General features: G+C 52.8%; 1 protein-coding gene across 1 annotated transcript in view; it reads left to right on the forward strand.

Moving 5' to 3' along the window:
* The window catches only part of LOC146261142 (arf-GAP with GTPase, ANK repeat and PH domain-containing protein 1-like), an 84,116-nt gene that overhangs the window by 18,814 nt on the left and 40,602 nt on the right, over nt 1-24,700 (forward strand). The window contains 8 exon segments of the mRNA XM_084668113.1: nt 193-251; nt 933-1,020; nt 7,422-7,507; nt 7,639-7,780; nt 8,229-8,363; nt 17,623-17,750; nt 18,415-18,570; nt 18,952-19,044. Of these exon segments, the coding sequence (XP_084524239.1) occupies nt 193-251; nt 933-1,020; nt 7,422-7,507; nt 7,639-7,780; nt 8,229-8,363; nt 17,623-17,750; nt 18,415-18,570; nt 18,952-19,044 (887 nt within the window).

The raw sequence follows: 24,700 nt of genomic DNA on the forward strand, positions 1-24,700 counted from the left end.
CAGATATGAGTAGCTACTGAGCAGGAACAAATTTGGGGCCCTTGTTGTGCAGCTGCATTACGGCCAGCAGCCGTGTGTGAGTCTGTGTCCTTTTGTGTGTGTCTGTGTGTATATCTGCTTGTTTGTGTCCATTTGTTAGTGTGTGTGTGTGTGTGTGTGTATACCTTACTGACGGTTGTTTTTCTCTTGCAGACGCCTTTGTGAACAGCCAGGAATGGACCCTGAGTCGATCTGTACCAGAACTTAAAGTGGTGAGTTTTTAATGGTACATGACTATATACACACACACACACACACATACACACACACATACACAGGCATCATTTGAGTCTCTCACCACAAACACACACGGACCCCAGCAAGAAGGATAACTTAGAAACATCTCAGAAATGTAATGTAAACATTACATGACATTTACGTTTCAGTCATTTAGTACACAGTGCAGCAGAAGGTCAAGATTCAGAAGTGCATAGCTCTACAACATTTTGGTGGTCAGAGTTGAGGAACAGTCTGGATTTACCAGCCAAAAAAAGGTGAAAAGAATACAACAGCAGCATCTCGATAACAGTAGCTAGCTAATTGAATGTATGGTTGACATAAAAAATAATGTTACAATGCAGTACTAACATATCAGCACTTCAGCGACATTATTACAGTATCGTCTCAAAGACAGGAGTGCCCAGTACAGTGCAGCAAAAACTACAAACCCCAAAACACGTTAGTGCACCATCAGCCACTCGTAGATGCATTCTGTCACCAGACAGTGTAACAGCAGGATCATGCAGAGAAAGGAGCACATTTGTAGTTGGCACAAGCTGTTCACCTCCATAATGCAGCATTTCCTCCTGCTTACTCATGTTAACAACCCTCTACCATGCGTCGTGATGCAGTCACGTCTCCTTAGAAACCAGCTGACACTCTTCCTTCCCCAGGGTATTGTGGGTAACCTGGCCAGTGGGAAGTCAGCCCTGGTCCACAGGTACCTGACCGGGACCTACGTACAGGAGGAGTCACCTGAAGGTAAGCCCCGCCCTACCCCAAAGACCCCTCCCCCTGATCTGTCTCAAGGTTCCATGTTATCGTCATTGTACTAAAAGGGAGATATCATTTTACAAAAAGGATAGAAAACGTATGACTGCATTAACAAGAACATTAATCCAATAAAATCATAGCGTAATTACCAGAAAATGTTGATTTATACCAAGTGCAAGTAGAAATGTGCAAGTAAGCAAATGAGCAAAGTACAAGATAGCACTTTGGCTGCGTTCCTTGCACTAATCTGCCATTAAGCACTGCAACAGCACTTGGGATGAAGGAAACGTGGAGTCTCATAGTCCTCCAGACAGTGGTTCTGAGAAGACGACCTGAGGGCAACAGCTCACACTCCCCCAGGAGTGGATGGTCCTGGCAGTCCAGTGTAGCGTCAGCCCTCCTGTGGACCTGCCGCTTGGAAATGAGCTGAGACCTTGAATGGCATTTTAACAATCCTTCCAAGTCAGTTCTTATTGGACATATATAGGTTTCCAAACCACGCAGTAATGTGAAAGGTTAAAAACAGATTCAATAAAACCTCTTGTCAAAGACGGTCATCCTCGCGGTAGAAATGCTGACGGTACATTTTTCTCAGGAGAAAAATCTGTGCTGGACTTTTTTATAGGTAGCGTCAACATGAGATCCGAATCTGTTTATCAAAAAGAATACTCAAATATTTGTAGCTCTCCGCTTGGTCCTCCAGATGGTTATCCTCTAGGTCTGTGTGACTGTGGTTGGGTTTCCTGGTTCATGCAGTAACATGTGGGCGGCGCTCAACTCCTAACCACCCTATCGTCCCCAACAACCAAATGATCGCCCCTTAGGAACGAATCAAGTTTATTGAAACAGCTTTGTATGTAGTTCAAAGTGATCTCAGGAGCTTCCGAGTCCCTTTTGACGCATTTATCAAAGGTAGAAATGAGCGTAGCGACCACAGAGGAATCAGACTGTGGCTTTGAGGCTATTTCTGGCTGGTTTGTGCCAGTAAACAAGTTAGCTATTTTTTTCATCTCTTCTTCACCGTATGTTTGGCCCCAAAGCGAACTGTTCTCGTCATGCTGCCTGTCCCGAAGCAAAGCCTGAGGCAAATCTCAACAGTCACACAGTTTCTGTTTTCCTCCTCCTCTACCTGAGCCATAGCTGGGTCAAAAAAGCCTTTTACGGGTGAAAGAACTCTGCTCTTGCGTGGTTGAAGAGCAGGTGAGAAAGGGCGGGAAAACCCGACATCGTGATCAAAATCTGCGTTAGCGTGTCTAGTCAGCAGCAGCTCAAGCCCTGAGGAAGCGGCCATATTCCCCATCCATTATTGAGGCCTCCGAGGGGCTCCCTGCCAACTCGCCCGCATATGGGACACTCCTCGGGCTAAGACCCACTTTTCAAAGGCCTCCGTGTTAATATTTCAGCACTTTTACTAGCGCTCTCACGAGGCCTGTGGAAAACTTGCCTCTTAGATACATATATATATCTCTCCTAAGCTTTAGTCACAGTGAAGGGTAAAGATGTATGCCCCCCCCCCCCCACACACACACACGCACAAACACACACCTTCCGGCAAGTTTGTCAGATCAGCACTGAGGCCAGGAAGGGGTTGAGGCGAGGAGAGGAAGGTGTAAAGGGGTGAGCTGGGGGACTGGAACAGTAGTCTACTGTACAGTATGATTGTCTGAGTTGCAGGCCTCTGCAGCCTTCCTTGAAGGGGACCATTACTGCTGGCCCAGGGCTCAGTCCGCATACCGGTGGCTCCGCGATGGGAACAGCCCAGAACTAATGTCACCGGGGTGTTTTTTGCTTCCTTGCCTCTAGATTATAACGCGCCCTGCCAAGAACAACACAATACGGCCTTTCCATCGGGCAGAACAGCATGCCTAGCGAGGTTAAAAAACAACAAAGGCCCCAGATCTTTGATCCTTCCCAAATACTTGGCACCGCCTCCCATCTAGGAAGCAGTGTTTCCAACGCTGAAAAATCTGCCCTCCCAGCCGCTTGATAGCGTTGTGTAACCGCCTAGCAATAAAACGGAGAGGGAGAAGGGGGGGGGGGTGCTTGTTTGATAGGGTCTTGTTGTTTTGAAATCCCCGTAGCTAAAAATACCTCACTTCTTGAATTCTCATGGTGATTGATTTGGAGTCGTACATTCTTTCTCCCCGGGGCTGGCCTGGCGGCCGTGGAACCACAAAGCCGCTAACCAGCTCTATTCTGGGCTGCAGACAGGAGGCCTGCACTGGTCTACAGACCCTCAGCTCACCAGAACCCTAGGCTCTCTTTATGAATGAGGATTACGAGCTGGGAAGCTCACGTTATTCACTTATTTGTTTTTTCAAACTCATTTTGCTCCGAGCATGGGTTTGATCATTCAAACGAATGACACGACAGGCCAATGCTGAGAGGGAAGAAAATGTTGACTCTTTGTCTAGTGGGTCTTGTTTCCCCCCAACTTATGAATGGCTGCTTTCTCACACCTCTCTGAGGGGCCCAATGTCAGGGGCCCTTGAATAGTTTGTGAGGCGTGCGTTCGTTGGGACCTCAATGCTCTGGTTTCCAAAGTACCCCCTTTAACCCTCACCCCAAAAACCAGTGCTCATTCTGAAGCTTTCCGGAAACCTTACCACAGTGACACAGCCTGAGTGGGTTTTGTATTCCTTTTATTTAAGCTACAAAGGATACAGGATGACAGTACTGCTGATGATGATGATGATGACGTAACACCCACTCCTTCTTACAGCCTCTTGCACCGCTCCGCCTCTGAAGCACTTCTGCTTTCGTGTCTGTCTGACCTGGGATGAATGCTCGCTCTCTCTCTCTCTCTCTCTCTCTCTCTCTCTCTCTCTCTCTCTCTCTCTCTCTCCCCTCTCTCTCCCCCTCTCTCTCTCCCCCTCTCTCTCCCCCTCTCTCTCCCCTCTCTCTCTCTCTCTCTCTCTCTCTCCCTCTCTCTCCCCTCTCTCTCCCCCCCCCCCCTCTCTCTCTCTCTCGCTTTCTCTCACTTTTTCTCTGTGTCGGTGTCTCTCATGCTCGCTCTCTCTTGCTCAATCTGGATGGGACTTTGTGCAGTGTCTCTTGTGTGTGCATGTATAACTGGCCTGCACCCTTTGATTTGCTTTTATTTCCTCTCTCTCTCTCTCTCTCTCTCTCTTATCTTGGCTGCACTTGTAACTAGCCGACGTGGATGCAGGTAACTATTCTCTCTCTCCTCTCTCTTCTCTTTATGCCCCAGGGGAATGGGACTAACCACAACACAGTGACATCTTGATGAAAGCCCAGGTTCCTTGAAACCGTTCCCGCTAGCTCAACGATAATACACTTAGCTCCGCAGCGCCACTTTGAATGGGGTGGCCCCTGAAGCAAGGGCTTAACAGTATGGTTAGTTTAACATGTTTTGTTAGTGTCGGCTGAACACGCGCAGCGGGAGCCAAACACTGGACCTGGGGCTGGTCAAGCTGTTACTGTGTTAGCCTTTAGCCTGTAGCTACATGGAGGGCGCTCTTCATTCCCTTCAGACGGTCCATCTTTCCTCTTTAGCTTTAGCCCACTCTTCACCCACATCGCTCACGGTGTTTTGCAGTCCATTACTGCTAGCTTACACACACACACACACACACACACACACACACACTGCTGACTCAGCATGGAAGGCCCTGCCTGAAAACGACACAATGCATCCGAATCAATGATGCGACCGGTCACCCTCTCCACCCGACACTCTCACCATGGTGTCTGACATATTTTCCACATCCAAGTATGCTTTTCCCATTTCCATGTCCGTGTATAAATACACCATAATGTTAGACATGGACTTCCCTTGCAGTTGAGCAGAGAGGCCCTCTCTCTCTTCCAAGGGGCCGAGGCACCCAAAATACCCACCCTGGGGTTGGCCTTCTGAGGGTTCTGGGTGCCCAATGCGCACGTGTGTCTTTGGTCGTTACGGAAGTGGGTTGAAGGCACGGTGTAAAGTGCGGGTTGTGTGTGGTTGCTTCCACCCTCCCTCAGACTGATTGCTGTGGGCTCCCTTCCTCGACTTCACAGCTGGAACGGGGGGAGGGGAGGGGGTGAGGGGGGGGTGCGAAAGAAGATGGGGGTTTTATAAATAACCGAGGGAAGCGTTCTGTGGCGCGGATCCTGCCCCGCCTTTTCCTGCTCCCCATGACAGTGGCACCAACTGCCACCATGTCATTATGGAAAAGCCACTTGCCCCCCCCCCCCCCCCCACACACACACACACACACTACACACTGCTCTGGCTCAGGAGATTCTCTCAGACTGCTGGTTGTCCATTTAACGCACACACACACACACACACACACTCACTCACACACGCACATCCCAAAGGAAGGGTAGTGCTGTGTGAAATTCACATGCCTCTCTGATTCAGTACAGCTTGTTCTGTTCAGTCTGCTTCATAGAGCTATACATAGAGCTGTACATAGAGCTGTACATAGAGCTACACATAGAGCTGTACATAGAGCTACACATAGAGCTGTACACAGAGCTACACATAGAGCTACACATAGAGCTGTACACAGAGCTACACATAGAGCTACACATAGAGCTGTACACAGAGCTACACATAGAGCTACACATAGAGCTGTACACAGAGCTACACATAGAGCTACACATAGAGCTACACATAGAGCTGTACATAGAGCTACACATAGAGCTGTAAATAGAGCTACACATAGAGTTACACATAGAGCTGTACATAGAGCTGTACATAGAGCTACACATAGAGCTGTACATAGAGCTGTACATAGAGCTGTACACAGAGCTACACATAGAGCTGTACATAGAGCTGTACACAGAGCTACACATAGAGCTACACAGAGCTAAACATAGAGCTACACATAGAGCTACACATAGAGCTACACATAGAGCTGTACATAGAGCTGTACATAGAGCTGTACATAGAGCTACACATAGAGCTACACATAGAGCTACACATAGAGCTAAACATAGAGCTACACATAAAGCTACACACAGAGCTACACACAGAGCGACGCATAGAGCTACACATAGAGCTGCACAGAGCTAAACATAGAGCTACACATAGAGCTGCACAGAGCTAAACATAGAGCTTCATAGGCCTGATTAGCTAGGACAGAAGGAACACACAACAACGCTGCCGTCTAATACAGCTCTGCTTATTCAGACTCCAGCTGCATGAGGGCAGAGGGCCCTGGGGGGTTAAGAGGTCAAAGGGTCAAGGTCAGTGGAACAGGGCTCCCCTGACCCATGGGAATGGGAAGAAGCAGAGACTGACTTCTGGTCAACCATTCCCTTGCACCCTCCCTCCCCCCTGCTTTTCCCTTTTCTGCCTCATCCGCACTCTTTCTCTCTCTCTTTCTCTCTCTTTCTGTGTCTCTCTCCCCTTGCACCCTCCCCCCCTCGCTCTTCCCTTCTCCCCCTTGGGCGCTCGCTTTCTCTCTTTCCGGCTCTGTCACTCCTTTCTCACCCCCCCCCCCCCCTTGTGCTGTGCCAAGGTCAAAGTTCACAGTTCATCTCCAGATAAAGAACAGAAGAACTGAAGTTCCTGATATTTTAGCCTGACACGCTTAGTGTTCCATTTCGATGTTAATGGTCTCCTAAGACTGCATTCTAAAACGTGTGCCGGTCTGTTTTCTAGAGGTTGGGTCACGCCTTCTTCCAGACAACATGGGTTTTAGTGTTTAAACAAGGAATGACCACCTGGAATGTATGAGATGCACTCACACACACACACACACGCCCAAGCATTCGCCGTCTGTCATCTGCGCCTGGTTACCTGTCGAGCAGCATTGCTCTCATTCACTCGTGTGTGGTCATCAGCCCCCAATCTTGGATGTCCCAACACCAGGCAAGCAGGGTAGCCCACAGTCCTGAAGTGTTCCACCCCTGAGAGCACCTCCACAGGATCCTCCTCGTCTTTTATTCTTTTTTGTATTCTTTAGACCTTCGTTAAGACCCCCCTCCTGTGGATTCATTTGTATTTGCTCCTTGATTAGGACCCCGTCTTTATTTATTTAGGTATTTCTTCATTGATTGCACCTTATAGACTGAATCTGAATTCATCCCGAATCTGGATGTCAAGTCACTCCACCACACCAATCCTAGTCAACCTCTCTGTGTGTGTGTGTGTGTGTGTGTCAGACACACCCTTCCCCTGCACAATCACCCTCGGTAACTGGGATGGCCTTGTTTCACCCCGTGATTTCTCTTCATGTCCGTTCAGTCACCTTGGCTGTCTTAACCCCATGAAGCTCTAGATTTACTGACTGAAACATCCGCAGGACAAGTGTCGTGTCTTTCTCGGCCGACTGGATTTGGGCCCGTCCTAGTTTAAAGTGATCAGGTGTACCCCCCCCCGCCCCCCCGCCCCCCATCAGCTCTGCCCTCCCTCAGCCAGTCTGTTGTTCCTGCAGGGGGGCGCTTTAAGAAGGAGATAGTTGTGGATGGCCAGAGCCACCTGCTCCTCATCAGAGATGAAGGGGGCCCTCCGGAGGCCCAGGTGAGTACTGCACCCACACGGCACCGCTCGGTTCCTCTCATGTACAGTGGGGCTCCCACGACATTGTTCAGCGACAAATAACAACGTCAACTATTTCTATTCCTCTGCCCTCTCCCTCTCTCTTGCCCCAGTTTGCCCTGTGGGTGGACGCGGTCATCTTTGTGTTCAGCCTGGAGGATGAGATCAGCTTCCAGACTGTGTACCACTACTACAGCCGCATGGCCAACTACCGCAACACTGCAGAGGTTCCGCTGGTTCTGGTCGGAACACAAGGTGAGATGTTCGCACACACACACACACACGTTTTACACGTTCAGAAAAGCCCGGCCACAGACTCAGGGACTCTGTAGGAACACTGCTTCGCTGCGTCAGAATGGTTTGTTTGTCGTGTGAGGACATGCTTCCACCACCAGCGCCCACTTTCTTGTGACTGCTGCCACCTAGTGTCCATCTATAGTAGCTACAGCTATGTAGACGAGAGTTGGATATGGGGGAGGTATTGCAGTTTGATGCCCTTATTTTGATAGACTAAAGACCCTCAAAACACAAGTCAAGCTTAGTCTATTTACCATTTAAAATGAGTAACATTTAAAGAACTTTATTCGCGATAGTTTTCTCGCCGGCACACTGCCACTGCTTTGAGTTTGGCTGTGTGTACGTGTGAACACTAGAGGGAGCCAGACTGTTGTCCAGACTCACCCCTGCATGTGTGTGACTTCAGATGCCATCAGCTCGGCCAACCCCCGGGTCATCGATGACACGCGGGCGCGCAAGCTGTCCAACGACCTGAAGCGCTGCACCTACTACGAGACGTGCGCCACCTACGGCCTCAACGTGGAGCGTGTCTTCCAGGACGGTAAGGACCACAGATAGGACAGAACGCCAGGATGACCCCCTCCTCTAGGGACCACAGATAGGACAGAACGCCAGGATGACCCCCTCCTCTAGGGACCACAGATAGGACAGAACGCCAGGATGACCCCCTCCTCTAGGGACCACAGATAGGACAGAACGCCAGGATGACCCCCTCCTCTAGGGACCACAGATAGGACAGAACGCCAGGATGACCCCCTCCTCTAGGGACCACAGATAGGACAGAACGCCAGGATGACCCCCTCCTCTAGGGACCACAGATAGGACAGAACGCCAGGATGACCCCCTCCTCTAGGGACCACAGATAGGACAGAACGCCAGGATGACCCCCTCCTCTAGGGACCACAGATAGGACAGAACGCCAGGATGACCCCCTCCTCTAGGGACCACAGATAGGACAGAACGCCAGGATGACCCCCTCCTCTAGGGACCACAGATAGGACAGAACGCCAGGATGACCCCCTCCTCTAGGGACCACAGATAGGACAGAACGCCAGGATGACCCCCTCCTCTAGGGACCACAGATAGGACAGAACGCCAGGATGACCCCCTCAAACATGACGAGACTAAACCAAATACAATAAACAGTATAGGATCTGGTCCCCAAAACTCCAAAGCTGAGGTGGGAAGCTAGCAATAGACATCCACAGGCATTTCTAGCTTGTATAGAATGTTCCACTGAAGGTAAAATAGAGAACAGCTCCAGCCATATCTAGTGGTGATGGTTAACGGTTAGTACTGAAGAACCCTGTTTGGAAACGCTCACGTGGATGAATCCACCTCTTCTGTGTTCCCCTCGTCACCCTGTCACTCCCAGCCAACGCTTGACTTCTTTATAAAGACACTGGGGAGCCAATAAAAACCCTCGGAAGGTGACATTCCCCTCGACGACGGCCGTTAGGCCCGGTCTTAATCATGTGTCAATTAAGTATTAAATGGACCCTCTCACCTACTTAGCCCGACGGAACAGCACTTAAGTTTTATCATACGGGGAGGGGAATGAGTCACCAGGTACCAGTCCAGGGAACACAAGTGCCCGGGCGCCAGCCGTTAGCTTGCCTGACGAGTTTCAGGCCCGACTCATCTATCCGACAGATGATGAATCGGAGCTATCGCGTGTGTCAAACGTTATGGGAGATTCTCAAACTTGGGCGAGGTAAATTCACGACAATTCACGAGTGAATCCCCCTGCTCTGCGTCATGGCAACTGGAGCCTGAAAGCCTGCGAATCTGGTGGATGCTGGCACGATGTCTTGATATCAAAGGGACTGCTTAGCGTACAGTATTCCATACCAGCTGTAGTAAATCTGAGCGTAAATAGTAAAATTCTGTTTCCCCCCCCCCAGGAGCGTATTAATCTGCTGCGAGGTTATTAATGAAGCTGGGGGTGGGGGTGTCAGGGGAGGGAGGGAGGGGGGTGCGTGTTTGGCAGGCGGGGGGTTAAGGCCGTAATTAGAGAAATATATGGCCATGCAATCAGTGGTTAATTACCGGGCCCTGCGCCTCTATTTCATCCAGAGAGTGGAGTGACGTCCTCATATCTGACACACAGCAGCACTGGGCCACATCCTCTCCCCAAGGTTTGATCTCATTTCATCAATCACACCATTCCATCTCGTTTACGCAGTTGGGTTAAGGGGACGGAGTTATCACAAAAGTAAAAAGTTTGTGTTTGGGAAAAAAAAAATATATAGTTTGGCTATGGCAATTGCTCGAAGTGATGAATCTTAATCATTTAGCGTGAACTCCCGCAGTGCCGGATGTTTTGGAGTGGTTTGGGAGAAGGTGCTGTCTTTGTGTTGACCACTAGAGGGCAGTGCATGAGCAGGAGTCAGCGACGGGCAGTCCCAGGCCTGCTGGCTCAGATGAAGAGTCAAGCACTGGATGTTGTTTGACTTCTACTACTTGTAGAAGGGATGGCGAAATGATCCTAGATAGTTTAAAGTGTAAACAGGTTTGTTGGCAGAGTTTTTGTAGATGTGTGTGTGTGTGTGTGTGTGTATGTAGAGATGTGTGTGTAGATGTGCGTGTCTTCCTCTCTGGTCTGAATGCTGACAGAAAAGCACAGCTCCTTCTCCAGGGAAATCAGCTGGAGCACGAGGCTGTTTACCCAGGTCCTCCCTGGACCTCCTCACACACACACACTATACACACACATACATACACACACACACACACACACACAGCTCTGGGGTTAGGGTGTTGTCATCAGAGAGTTGATGAGTACTTAGTGTGTACTCGTGTGTCCTTATTTAGAGGTGCAAGTGTGTGTGTGTGTGTGTGAGAGCTCAGTGCAGAGTGCAGAGGAGTGCAGCAGGCACGGCCAGCTGTGGAGAGAAGCCAGGCTGGCTGCTGTTTGCTCCACTGCTGTTGGCCCAGGAGGAAGATTGACACACTAAATGCTGGGCTATTATCCTCTTAATTATTACACTGTTGGCTGAAAAACTAGATGTGTGCGTGTGTGTGCGTGCGTGTCTAATGTGGTATGTGTTTGTTGGTGCAGGTCAATGTAACAGCGAGACCCATCATTTGCGGTACATGAACGGAAGAAAAATGCGAAATTCTTTATTGTCAGTGACACTGTCTCCTTGCATTTTTCATTTCATTATCCTCAATTAATCACGCTTTTTAATTATCCACTACAGTGGAATTCATTGATGAGTGGGAAAATGATTCTTTTAATGTTTTGTGTCAGAGCCGCGCCTTGACAGCAGTTTTTCTGCCTAGAGGTGCGAGTGTGTGTTTGTACGAGTGTATTTACACACACACACACACACACACACAGTCAAGTTTAGCTAAATGAGCTTCCCTATTGCATCCAAGCAGTGCGTTCTGCCATAATGACTACTTAACGTGACCTTCATTTGGTGCGGAGGACTCTAGTAATGACCACTCAGGGGCTGTGGGCTCCCCTGACCACAGTGAAGGAGATCCACGGTCAGTCGCCATTCTCCCCAAAAAAGAATTGGTCTGAGACGATCGCACGATTTCAGCCCCCTCACTAATTCGCACCCCTCCCTTTCTCTGCTGCCGCTCTTTCTCTCTATTCCACACACACACACACAAACCGCGTGCGCGCGCACACACACACACACACACTTTGATAAAGGAACAAGTGTCTACCTTCTTTGTCTGTGCCCTTGTTGCCGCCACAGTATGAGATGGTTTAGTTTGAGCAGAAGCTGCGGAAAGTGAGTGTCCAGGCCAGGAGCCAGCGCGGCCCAGCCAGACCCTCTCCCCCTGTCCCTCTCTCCCTGTCCCTCTCTCCCTCTCCCCCTCTCCCTCCCTCCCCCTACCCCGGTCCAGATGGCTGTGTGTGTCCGAGCGGGCCGCAGAGCCGGCCAATCACAGGTCGAGGTCCGGGGATTCAGGCTTTGTCCGGGACGCGGCCGTAGCGATGACATGCGTCGTGTGGAAGCTAGGAGCCAAAGCCTGTCTTAATGAAGAAGATTAGTCATCCGACGGAAGGTTGAGTCGCTCTCTCCCAGATAAATGGCTTGTTAAAACACAAATGTAAATGAAAGTGTTCTCGACCGCGCGTTGGGTCCCCATTCTCAATTTATCGCAAGAGGAACGGCCGGGCCAGTCGATGGGAGACGAAAACTGCATTTTTATGAAACGGAAATCATTCATAAACGCATTACGTCCATTGATTTTTCGTTGTCAGTCCGTGCATATTCCAGGGTTCCACTTGATACAAGTCTGTATTGATTTCAGTCATATACAGCGAAACATAATTACCGACTGCACATCGAACACACACACTCAAATGGGTATATTTTCACTGACAGCCCGGGCCCGTTCCACGCATAAATGCTGATTTGTACTAATTTGACGTGATTCCAAACGGAGCTAGTTCAACATGCAGTAACTCGGACCCCCAAAAAAATAATCATGAAATGCCCGTGGAGTGCATGTCGTAAATCAAATCAAACAGAGCCAGTGAGCTCCATCAGGATGCACATGGGTAAAAGAGATCCCGTCGCATGACCGACCAGAACATTAGCCATTAAAAATAATTGCCCCCCCCCCCACGCTCCTGATTTGCATGTGATGGAGAGGAAGTTGATGAGGAGGCCAAACGAGGAGGGGCCGTTTGTTTTTTGGTCAGGGTCAAGTGTGGTGCGGCGCGGAGTGGGCCTCCCGAGCCAGGGTCCGCATGGGGGGGGGGTCAGTGAGCCGCGTGGAGCCGTCTAATGACTGAACGCTCCCGATGCCTTGGAACAGTCGAGGTTCGAGTGTTTGCGCGCGTTTGTTTCGGCCGAATTTGACACCGAGGAGGTAGAAGAAGAATTTCTAAATCCTTGTGATGACGTCCACTGGGGAATAGGATTTGACCCAGACTTTTTTTCCCTCTTTTTCTCTTTCCTTCTTTCTCTTTCTCTGTGTGTGTGTGTGTGTGTGTTGGTGGGGAAGGTCTTGCAGGCCCGGCCGGCCTGTCTGGATGAGCGATGGGGGGGTGGGTTTACGGGAAGGGGTCCTGACAGCACCCAGGCCCCTCGTCCATCAGAGAGCTAATTTAATTATCCTAATTACAGTGACATGCGCGCCGCCGCCGCCGCCCCCGTGTCAGAGCGAGGGACGCCGGCCCTTCGTTAGCGCACGCTAACGAGCAGAGAAGACCGCTGTCCTAGCGCTCAGTCCCTCCGACCCACCCCCCTGTCAGAGGTGCCAGCGCTAATGTCCGCACGCACGCACGCACGCACAGAGCGAGTTCAAATGCATCTCCCGCTCAGGGAACACTGATTAAGGGTATTGTCACTGTCATATACTTTTATTGGCGTAATTAGCCGCCGTGTAGTTTGCGGCGGGGGGGGAGGGGGGGTAAACCTCACCAGGCTGCTCCGTGTTCCGTCACCAGCCTCGCTTCCAAACTCAAACGAGAACACCAGGAAAACCCGAATGAACGTCGCCGCGTTCCAGCGTTTTGGGGGGAAAAGGACCAGAGGCGAGGAGGCGGAGCCCAGATGCTCCCTGTGATGACGGCTGGAGAGGGGCTCGTCGTAACGCTGGGCGACAGCTGGCGCCACAACACGGCCCTAACCCAGCTCGCTGGCTGCCGCCGCCGTCGTAAACGTTCCCGCTCAGTTTAGAGTCGTCTCTCTTTCTGTTTATTTGAATGCGCAGGCATTCTTGTTTATCGAGTCGGGATGACATGGAGCCAAGATCGTTCAAGGCCCCGTGCTTGCTGTGTCTTCACAGAGGCAGGATCTGGGCGGTTATTAAGATAAATTAGCCGGGGATTGTTTTGATAACAAAACTAAGGGCCTGTCTGACTAGATCAGTGTTCCTGGGGGCCCTCGGGGGCCTACCGGCTGCTGTGTGTGTGTGTGTGTGTAGTGCAGGGCACAGACTCAAACATGTCTTCCTCCTCTTTGATCCGTGTTTGTGTGTCTGCGAGGGAGCGTGCGCGTGTTCTGTTGATTGATGTGGGTTTTTGTTTGTTTTTGTGTGTGACCTTGGGTGGGGGGGGGGGGGGCAGCGGCCCCTCTCTCTGGTCACGTGGAGCCCTGGAGGGGGGAGGGGGGTGGGGGGGGGGGGGAGGCAGAGCGGGTCTTGAGGATGGTTTAATTACTGGCTTGTAAGTGAGGTACAACTGTGACCTTTTCTCCCAGCTCCCTGGCGGGCTCCGCGCTCTGCGCCGCCCCGCGCCTGCTCTCACACGCTTCTCCCTCCGACTCATTAGTTCATATTTATGGGCACGCCGCGGCTAAGCGACCTGACAGCGCCATAATAAACTCTCCAGGACACTCTCTCTCTCTCTTTCTCTCTCTCACGTTCTCTCTTTCTCTCTCTCTCCCCCTCTCTCTTTCTTTCTTTCTTTCTTTCTCTGTCTCTCCCTCTTTCTGTACCTTTCTCCATCTCTCTTTCAACGCCATCTTCCTCTCTTGCCCTGCCATTGTCTTCCACTCAGCTGTTATCGAGTCGAAGTCGCCTGTTCTCAACGCATGACGATCATGGATTGTGATGGTCTATACCTGCCCCTGCTCTCTGCCTCTCCATATCCCTGCCTGCCCCTCCAGCGTGTCCCCGCGTCTGTCCAGCTGGGTATTCCAGAAAGGGAAAAGGTTAGCTGTCTACTCCCCTCTCCTCTCCTCTCGGCTCCTCCCTCCCACCCCCCTCCCTCTTCAAATAGCAGAGGAACGATTGCATCATCCGATCACACAGACGAGGGGTTACCGTGGCGTCCTCTGCTGATGCGTGCGTGCGCACGGTGTTGCTGGACCGAGTGCTGCCGCCTCGGCCGGAATCACTCGGCCCAGTTACCAGCCATGTGTCTCTCTCTCTCTCTCTCTCTCTGTCTCTCTCTCTCTCTGTCATTCTCTTTATCTCTTTCTATCTCCCCCTCCCTCTCTCGTCCGGCACGGTAGCGTCGGCCCTGTCGTAAATCCGATCAAACGGGAGACTTTTCCATTAGGATAAATGGCAGTCTCTCAGAGCGGGGGGCGAGGGAGATTGATGGGCAAAAGTTAAATTGCATTAGCCGCGCAGTTTAAATATTTAACACGGCCTTATCATAACTGTTCTTAACACTTAAAGTAATATACAGCGGGGGCCTGGCTGTGTATGCGTGTGTGGACAGGTGTCACCCATGGGGCTGGCCCCCCTTACCCATGTTCCCGAGCGCCCAGAGGAGCGTCACAAAGACCCAGGGTCATCGTGTCCTGGTGGCAGGAGCCAGAGCGTTGGACTGGGAGATTTGATACGAGCACCGCGTGGCATTCACACGGTATACCACACGGGATACTGTGTGTGGTATACACCCCCGCCCCAACCACCAGTGCTGTTTCGATGCCTGGATTGGACCTCAGTGTTTTTGAGCAGGGAGCTAGTTCCCCCCTCTGCCCTTGGCGCGGCCCCGCTCACCTGAAGGTAAATGTTTATGACTGGCTGCTCATTAAAACCCCAGCCTTTTAACGGCCCCAATTAAAACAATGGCTTCATCTCCAACCAAATGAGACCTGGCCATGTTTATTGGGACTGGGATAATGGAGTGTGCCGTTAACCCTGTCCTGGCCAGGAGAGCAGGGGGAAGCGCATGGGGGTCTTGTAGTGGTGAGTCGACTAGTTTAAGGGGGTTTTAAATAGCTTTGTTCTCTTTTTCATAACGTTTGGGAGTTTACAGGAGGGTGATGGTGTACATCAGGGTGATGGTGTACAGGAGGGTGATGGTGTACATCAGGGTGATGGTGTACATTAGTGTGATGGTGTACTGTAGGGTGATGGTGTACATCAGTGTGATGGTGTACAGGAGGGTGATGGTGTACATCAGTGTGATGGTGTACAGGAGGGTGATGGTGTACATCAGCGTGATGGTGTACATCAGCGTGATGGTGTACAGGAGGGTGATGGTGTACAGCAGTGTGATGGTGTACATCAGTGTGATGGTGAACTGTAGGGTGATGGTGTACATCAGCGTGATGGTGTACAGGAGGGTGATGGTGTACATCAGTGTGATGGTGTACAGGAGGGTGATGGTGTACAGCAGGGTGATGGTGTACAGGAGGGTGATGGTGTACATCAGTGTGATGGTGTACAGGAGGGTGATGGTGTACATCAGTGTGATGGTGTACTGTAGGGTGATGGTGTACATTAGTGTGATGGTGTACTGTAGGGTGATGGTGTACATCAGCGTGATGGTGTACAGGAGGGTGATGGTGTACATCAGCGTGATGGTGTACATCAGTGTGATGGTGAACTGTAGGGTGATGGTGTACATCAGCGTGATGGTGTACAGGAGGGTGATGGTGTACATCAGTGTGATGGTGTACTGTAGGGTGATGGTGTACAGCAGTGTGATGGTGTACATCAGTGTGATGGTGTACTGTAGGGTGATGGTGTACATCAGTGTGATGGTGTACTGTAGGGTGATGGTGTACATCAGTGTGATGGTGTACTGTAGGGTGATGGTGTACAGCAGTGTGATGGTGTACAGCAGTGTGATGGTGTATAGCAGGGTGATGGTGTACAGCAGGGTGATGGTGTATAGCAGGGTGATGGTGTACAGCAGTGTGATGGTGTATAGCAGGGTGATGGTGTACAGCTGTGTGTGTGTGTGTGTACAGCAGTGTGTGTGTGTGTACAGCAGTGTGTGTGTGTGTACAGCAGTGTGTGTGTGTGTACAGCAGTGTGTGTGTGTGTGTACAGCAGTGTGTGTGTGTGTGTACAGCAGTGTGTGTGTGTGTACAGCAGTGTGTGTGTGTGTGTACAGCAGTGTGTGTGTGTGTACAGCAGTGTGTGTGTGTGTACAGTATGTGTACATGTTAATGACCCCACATCCCCTCCACTACCTCCACTTCTAGAGAAATCCACATTAGAGCAGATTACCTCCTTAGCCCCTTCCCCCCCCGTCCCCACTCCACTTCAGACATGTAAATCAATGACCCCCGATCGCCGCGGAGACGGCAGACCATTTGAATGCCCTTCTCCAATTGGTCCAGAGGGCCCGGGGCGTGGGGATCGATGGTGGTGCTGTGAGCGGCCCCATTGATTGACTCTGCCCTTTCAGACGGCTCTGAGAGCAGCAGCCCTGGAGGCCTCCGCACGCTCACCAGACCAACACTCGCTGTTATACATCCACAAATGATGACGACAATCATAAATAACAGTCTGAGCTGTTTGCTGGGTACCAGTGTGCTGTGGGGGGGGGGGGGGGGGGGGTGGGTTGTCGTCAGACAGATAAACAGCAGAATGACTCGCAGATCTAGTTGTTATTGGTCGTTATTATGGGCTGAGTTTAGATTCGATTGAGTTTAGACTGCCCAGGCAGGATGCTTAATGTTGGCATCTGGATGGCAACAGGTTCTCTCTCACCCTCTCTCTCTCTCTCTCTCTCTCTCTCTCTCTCTCTCTCTCTCTCTCTCCCTCTCCTACCTCTCTCTCTCTCTCCTACCTCTCTCTCTCTCTCCTACCTTTCTCTCTCTCTCCTACCTCTCTCTCTCTCTCTCCTACCTCTCTCTCTCTCTCCTACCTCTCTCTCTCTCTCTCCTACCTCTCTCTCTCTCTCCTACCTCTCTCTCTCTCCTACCTCTCTCTCTCTCCTACCTCTCTCTCTCTCTCCTACCTCTCTCTCCTACCTCTCTCTCCTACCTCTCTCTCCTACCTCTCTCTCTCCTACCTCTCTCTCCTACCTCTCTCTCTCTCTCTCTCCTACCTCTCTCTCTCTCTCTCTCTCCTACCTCTCTCTCCTACCTCTCTCTCTCTTACCTCTCTCACCCTCTCTCTCTCTCTCTCTGTTTCAGTGGCTCAGAAGGTTGTGGCGAGCAGGAAGAAGCAGCAGTTGTCTATTGGTCCCTGCAAGTCCCTCCCCAACTCCCCCAGCCACTCCTCAGTGTGCTCCACACAGGTGTCTGCCGTGCACATCAGCCAGGTGGGTCACGCACACACACACACACACACAGATAGGGACACAACGCCTCAACGTCAAGCAAGATATACTGTACAAACTGTATGAAGTTCTCACCAAAAAATGCATTCACACAAATACACTCTCTCTCTCTCTCCCTCACACCCACACACCCACACACACACACACACAGATTAGGGTCAGTGTTGTGCCACCAGACACCCACTCAGCATCAGTTTCCATACACGGAGCATTTACCAGGTCCACTTCGATCCACAACACTCAGCCCGATCATTGATTCCTCATTAAAAGCTCATCGGTCAGCTTGTCTCTAAAACGGAGCGTCGTCCCTCGAGGGCCATGTTTGATCTCAGCCCCTAATCATCCCCACTCACTGCATCATCCTGTCTGGATACCGCTAAGGGGATGGTGGGGTGGTCGGCCGTCAGGGAATCATCTTGATACAGGGAGACTTTGCCATTTGAACCTTTAGTTATTATAAACATGACCAACTTCGACTCTCTCTCGCTCTCGCTCTCCCTCTCTCTTACTCTACTTCTCATTTTCTCTCTTTCTTTCTACTCCCTCTATCTCTTTCTCTCTCTTTATCTCTTACTCTCTCTCTCTCTCTCTCTCCCTCTCTTCCCCTCTTTCTTTCTGCTCCGTGCCTCTCTGTCTCCCCCTGCAGACCAGTAACGGGGGAGGCAGCCTGAGTGACTACTCGTCGTCGGTGCCCTCCACCCCCAGCACCAGCCAGAAGGAGCTGCGCATCGACGTGCCCCAGGCCACCAACACCCCCACGCCCGTCCGCAAGCAGTCCAAGCGCCGCTCCAACCTGTTCACCGTGAGCCCCCCCCCCACACACACACAAACACACATGCACACACACACACACACACACAGGCCTCACCCCGCACCCTAACCCCTTAACGGAATTCTTCCCGATCCCCCCCCCCCGTTCACCACTCTCCATACTTTGACTGCTATTTAAATGAAAGGCGACAGGCCTCAGGAGGATCGTGTTAACCGCCTCTCAGGAACAGTTTGAGAAGTTTCCACATTTCAGCTGGCGGGTTCAGATCTGACGCCCCGTCAGCGACTTCATGGCTCTTTTATCCCTTGGTTCGACTGTTGCCTGTTATCGGTTCAATGCGGCAAAGCACCCCGATGTCCATATTTATCTTGTCCCCCCCCCCTCCCCCCTCCTTCCTTGTCTCCCCCACAGTCCCGGAAGGCCAGCGAGCCAGACAAGGACAAGAAAGGTCTGGAGGGCCGAGCAGACAGCATTGGAAGCGGGCGCGCGATCCCAATTAAGCAGGTAAGCTCTGTTCCCCGGCCCGGACAGTCTGTGGCGACGGGACGTCATTACGGGGGGGTGGGGGGGGGGGTGACCAAGGGGGGGTGGGGGAGACCAAGGGGAGGGGGGGGGGGGTGGATGATCAAGCATGAGGCTCAGAACACGCTCAGGTTCCCCCTTGCGCTTGATGCCTCCGCCTTGATTAACAGCGAAAGCACACACTTGACATCAATTAGACTCTGGGTTCTCCCGGGTATTGAAATGAGATCATTAGGATAAGGAGTGGGAAGGGATTTCGTTCTCGCTCGCTCTCTCTCTCTCTATCTCCCTCTTTATCCACCCCCCACCCCTCCATCTCCCCCCTGCCGCCACCTCTCTGAAAGAGAGAGAGAGAGAGGTGGCGAGGGGGAGAGAGAGAGGTGGCGGCAGGGGGAGATGGAGGGGTGGCTGAAAACCCTAATGAAGTGTAGCCTGCCGGCTGGCATATGGGCCTCGCTCTCCTTTCTCTCACTCGTTCTCTTTTCTTTCTCTTTTTTTCTTTCAAAGCCTTCCTTTTTCCCCCCTTCCTATATGCAGCCCAGGCTCTTTGATTGGGGCATTGGCAGGGAGGGAGGGGGGGGGGGAGAGAGGGCCACTGAAAGTATGGAAACAACGCAGAGCCCCCCCTCACTGCACACCCCCCCTCCCTCCTCCCACTGTGATCTGGGAGAGAAGTGTTTGAGTTGGCCTCAATTTGCCGCAAACAAGTCTTTAACGAAGGAACAAGGGAGGGTGGGGGGGTGTAAGAGGGGGCGGCGGCGGAGGAAGGGGGGGGTAGGGGGGGAGGAGAAGCTGAGGAGGGCCATCTCCTGCGCCGCCGTCACTCGAGCATGAGGAAAATCAGGCAATTAGCGGGCGCTAATCGCGGCCTCTCATGTCGGCGCGGCGCCCTCGTTTGTAATCTCCTAATGAACAAATTGCATCTCTGATTAGGGCCGCCTTTCACAAGGGGCTCGCTAGGCGGCTAGTTAGCGCGCCGCCGGAGCTGGTCGGGGAGCGCTTCCCAGCCCGGTCTGCTAGCCCCGGAGAGGGGGCCACTCAACCCGGCTACTAAACACGAGCCCCTGCTGTCTTCTCAGCTGCCGCAGACGTCCCCTGCAGAGCTCTCACAGCAGACAGACCCGTAATTGTCGCAGGTCTCCATGTTTACTTTTGAAGTGTTTTCATCCTCTCTTAAAAAAAATAAAACTAAAAAAAGAACGCCTCCCCTTGGAATGAAGCAGGACTTTGGATGTATTCACCTTCATCTCCTCCGGTCCTCCTGATAAGACTCCTTAGCGCTGCTAGCCTTGCCTGGCTCGTGCCTCTGTTCAGTTCAAAGCAACAGCTTTCGGAGACGTGTCGTTTCACAGCTGCGTCTGTTGTGGTTCCGGTCGGTTCCCAACGCCGGGGAGAAGACTGCGTTCTGTCCCCTGTGTTGGCAGCATCCTCCGACCGCCATGTTGGAGTTTTGAACGGCCTCAGTACACGATGACATGGAGGGAGAGAGGGAGAGAGGGAGAGAGGGAGGGAGGGAGGGAGTGTGTTGCTCTGTGTGAATGATGTTGCGAATTAAATAAGTGTGGTGGACTTTGTTTGTCATGCTAGGACGATGATTGAGGTGAATTAGCAGAGCTGGAGCGCAGATTGCTAACACCATCCTGTGTGTGTGTGTAGCAGGGGCAGATGTAATGCCTTGTGAGGACTCCAGTGAGACATGGGCGCATTGTCCTCCTAGACAGAGCGACCTGAGGGAGTCAACGAGAGTACTCTCTCCCGTTTGCCAAGCGTTCTCCATCATCCCTCATTCAGATCGACACTAGAACCTGGCTGGAACATCATCCGCAAAGCGTTGATATTGTACCTCCAGCACAGCCTCTCTCCGACACATCGCCAGGTTGGCCTGCCGGCCACCAGGGCATCACCGCAACGACGACGCCAGACCATAATAAAGCGGAACAGGCAAGCGCTCCCAGCCAGAGGGGGCCCGAGCTTCCCTTTTTGGAGCTGGATGCTAATTGATTTGATCGTTCCCTGTGGTCTTTCCTTTTCCGCAAACCGGAGCGTGTCTCTCTCCGTCTCTCCCCCTGCCTCTGTGCCGGCAGCAGGCTCACCGCCCGGCAAACCTGCTCCCTAATTAGACACTCCGTCTTTGTGTGTGTGTGTGTGTGCGTGTGGGATGAGAGCGTGTTCGAGATGTAGACACCTGTATCCCATTAGCACGCCGTTTACGCCGTTTGTGCGCGCGTGTTTGTGCGGGGAGAGACGATGACCGCTAGCGACCTGCTTTCCATGAGCCCTTTTTGTTTACTCTCTCGTTATAATGATGGAGTGCCTGGAACCATCTCCTGACCCTCTCCAGCACGGCAGCTCACCTCTGTCGTGAGCGTGGACCACCACCCGGGCCGAACACGTCCCCGAATACTCCCCAGCTCCACTCGCTTCTGTTCTCCTGGCCACGCTAGGTGGGGAGGCTAGGTGGGGAGGCTAGGTGGGGACGCTAGGCGGGGAGGCTGAGGGGAGGCTAGGTGGGGACGCTAGGCGGGGAGGCTAGGTGGGGAGGCTAGGTGGGGAGGCTAGGTGGGGAGGCTAGGTGGGGACGCTAGGCGGGGACGCTAGGCGGGGAGGCTGAGGGGAGGCTAGGTGGGGAGGCTAGGTGGGGAGGCTAGGTGGGGAGGCTAGGCGGGGAGGCTAGGTGGGGAGGCTAGGTGGGGACGCTAGGCGGGGACGCTAGGCGGGGACGCTAGGCGGGGAGGCTGAGGGGAGGCTAGGTGGGGAGGCTAGGTGGGGAGGCTAGGTGGGGAGGCTAGGTGGGGAGGCTAGGTGGGGACGCTAGGCGGGGACGCTAGGCGGGGAGGCTGAGGGGAGGCTAGGTGGGGAGGCTAGGTGGGGACGCTAGGCGGGGACGCTAGGCGGGGAGGCTGAGGGGAGGCTAGGTGGGGAGGCTAGGTGGGGAGGCTAGGTGGGGAGGCTAGGTGGGGAGGCTAGGTGGAGAGGCTAGGTGGGGAGGCTAGGTGGGGAGGCTAGGTGGGGAGGCTAGGTGGGGAGGCTAGGTGGGGAGGCTAGGCGGGGAGGCTAGGCGGGGAGGCTGAGGGGAGGCTAGGCGGGGAGGCTAGGTGGGGAGGCTAGGTGGGGAGGCTAGGTGGAGAGGCTAGGTGGAGAGGCTAGGTCCCTGATACTCTGCCCCCCCCCCCCCCACACACACGCCTCCTCCCCCTCCCCCACAGATGATGTCTTCCCTGGTTCGTCCGCAGTGCTGGAGAGGAACGGGGAGCCCGCTAATCACTTTGGCAGATGTCAGAGTCGGTTAGCGTTAGCCTCGCGCCTGGTTCCTTGAAGGTATGGTTGTAATTGTCGGCCAATTAATCACACCGCGACGATGATGTTCCCTGAGTCGTCGGTGGGAGAGCGAGCGCTTTGACGTGGCGCGCGGCAGCAGGGGGGTCAGTCGGGAATGAGCGCGCGAGGCGAGGGGCCTCATTTCGACTGGATTCTTTTGAAAGTCGTCTTTCACGTTTCCTTTCCAGCATTGTTTTTTGGTTAACGTCGGGCCATCGTCTCATTGCTGGGTGGTTACTGCTTCACTCCCCCTCTCAAGGTGATGGTGGTCCACTGCCCTCCGTCTCCATGCAGGCTTAGTGAGGAGAGGAGCCTTCATTACGGCCAGGAGCTCATTAAAGCAGAAGGCAGGCAGCCCAGCCACGCACACTGGGTCTGCAGACAGGACTGACTGCCTATAATGAGGATGGGGCGTACTCCCACTCTGCAGCAATTAGGCAGCCCCAAAGCCCAGAGGTCCAGTTTCCCCCAACTCCCTCGGCCACACACACACACACACACACACACACTCTCAGTCACTTTGTTGTGTGTGTGTGTGTGTGTGTGTGTGGGCGGAATGAAGTCGGTCATGTCGCCTACTTACGCGCGCTCCGGGGGCCGTTTTCTCTACATGGTCCCCCGGTGGAACCCGGTTCCTCTGGGGTCCCGGTGGGGGGGGTGGGGGGGCTGGTCGGCTTGTCACCCGCCCGCTCCGCCGCGCTCCACCTGCACTGTTGTTCAGAGCGGAGGCTGTTTTGGACCGGGGCTCTCTTTGTTTTACGGACAGGTTCAGTGGGAGGGCAGCGGCCGCGGTTGTTTGTCAAGATGCAGCAAAACTTTTTTTCTTCTTTTTTTTTTTTTTTTTTTTTTTTTAGGTGCCTGATTGGTCGGCGGCGGTGTGGGGGGGGGGGGGGGGGGGCGGGGAGCGGATGCGTGGGCCCCATCGCCAGCTTTGTTTACAGACCCTGTTTACGGCTCGGGCTCCTTCGACATCTGCTCCACGCGGCTAATTAGCCGGTAATTACCGGAGAGAGAGAGAGGCTCGCGCATGTCTCTGTCAAGCGCTTGACGGAGGCACTTTGAAAAGCAACATTCGAACACATTAATTTGCTCCGCCGTGCTGGCCAGCGGGGCACGCAGGGTGTGTGGGGGGGGAGAGGTGAGGGGGGGTGGGGGGAGAGGTGAGGAGGGGTGGGGGGAGAGGTGAGGGGGGGTGGGGGGAGAGGTGAGGAGGATTTTCCGGAGAGCGGAGAGTTGAGTCCCCCCAGAAGGAGTAGACGATTGATGCTGATCTGAGAGCAGTCTCGTCATTAGAGAAATCCCCTCCACCTTTCATCTCCGCTCCAACAGGAAGGCGAGAGAACCCCCCCCCCCCCCCCCCCCCACACGCGAACCTGTCACCCCTCCTGGGTTTCAGACTGCATCAGTGTAGACCGGGGGGTTTGGGGTGATTGGGTCAGCTGTTGGGTCAGCTGACACCCAGACACGGTGATCATTGGACAGGTCAACATTTCTATTTCTACTCCCTCTAACGCTCTTACAGTCCGTGGACCAGAGGGTTCAAGAGTGTTTTCAACGTTTCAGCACACTCTCTCTGTGTCATGTCCCATACGTTTTCCGGGCCGGTCGGCCCAACTGTCCCAACTGTCACTCGGGGCCTCGCGTCGGGTTTCAAACGCATCGAGACACATGCACGTCCCATTGTCGAGGGCCTGATTAGTATCATGGTTGTAATTGCCTGTTGTGGAGGGGGGGGGGAGACAAGAGACAAGCACGGGGCAGGCTGGTTTTGACAGTCGCCCCCCCCCCCCCCCCCAGCGGACTGCTTTGTAAGGAGTTAAATTGGATGGTTAATTCGGGTGTTATTTACCCTGTAATTCATTAGTTTCGCCCTGCCATTGGCAGCGGGCAGGCTGTAATTTCACGCTTCGCAATAAAAGATGTCTCATAATCTGCTTCATTTAGCAGCCAAAGAATTTAATGAAATTAACTGCGGTCCTAATTAAGACGGTGAATATTAAAGACCTGCTATCAAGTCTTTTAACGAGGGCGACACGATCCGCCTTCCGCCGGATTGGAAAAATATCATTTCCCTGGGAAAGGTTGTCACCGCTTGGAGCCATTTTGGCCATGATGACATTTTTGTCATGCACGCTAACCCCTGGAAATGAGATTTTTGGGGGGGGTGGATGTGGCGCGGAGTGTCGTCTTAGTTTGAGAAATAATTAAAGCAGGGAACGCAGGCGTCAATCAAAGTGCATTTTTTCCCCTGATTTGAGCTCATTAGATGGGCCTGCAGTGGTCTCCATGGAGCGGTTTAGTTTTTGTTTGATACTGTGTT

The sequence above is a fragment of the Hypomesus nipponensis genome, chromosome 12 (genome assembly GCF_054491055.1).
Source record: "Hypomesus nipponensis isolate SF chromosome 12, ASM5449105v1, whole genome shotgun sequence".
NCBI classification, from domain to species: domain Eukaryota; kingdom Metazoa; phylum Chordata; class Actinopteri; order Osmeriformes; family Osmeridae; genus Hypomesus; species Hypomesus nipponensis.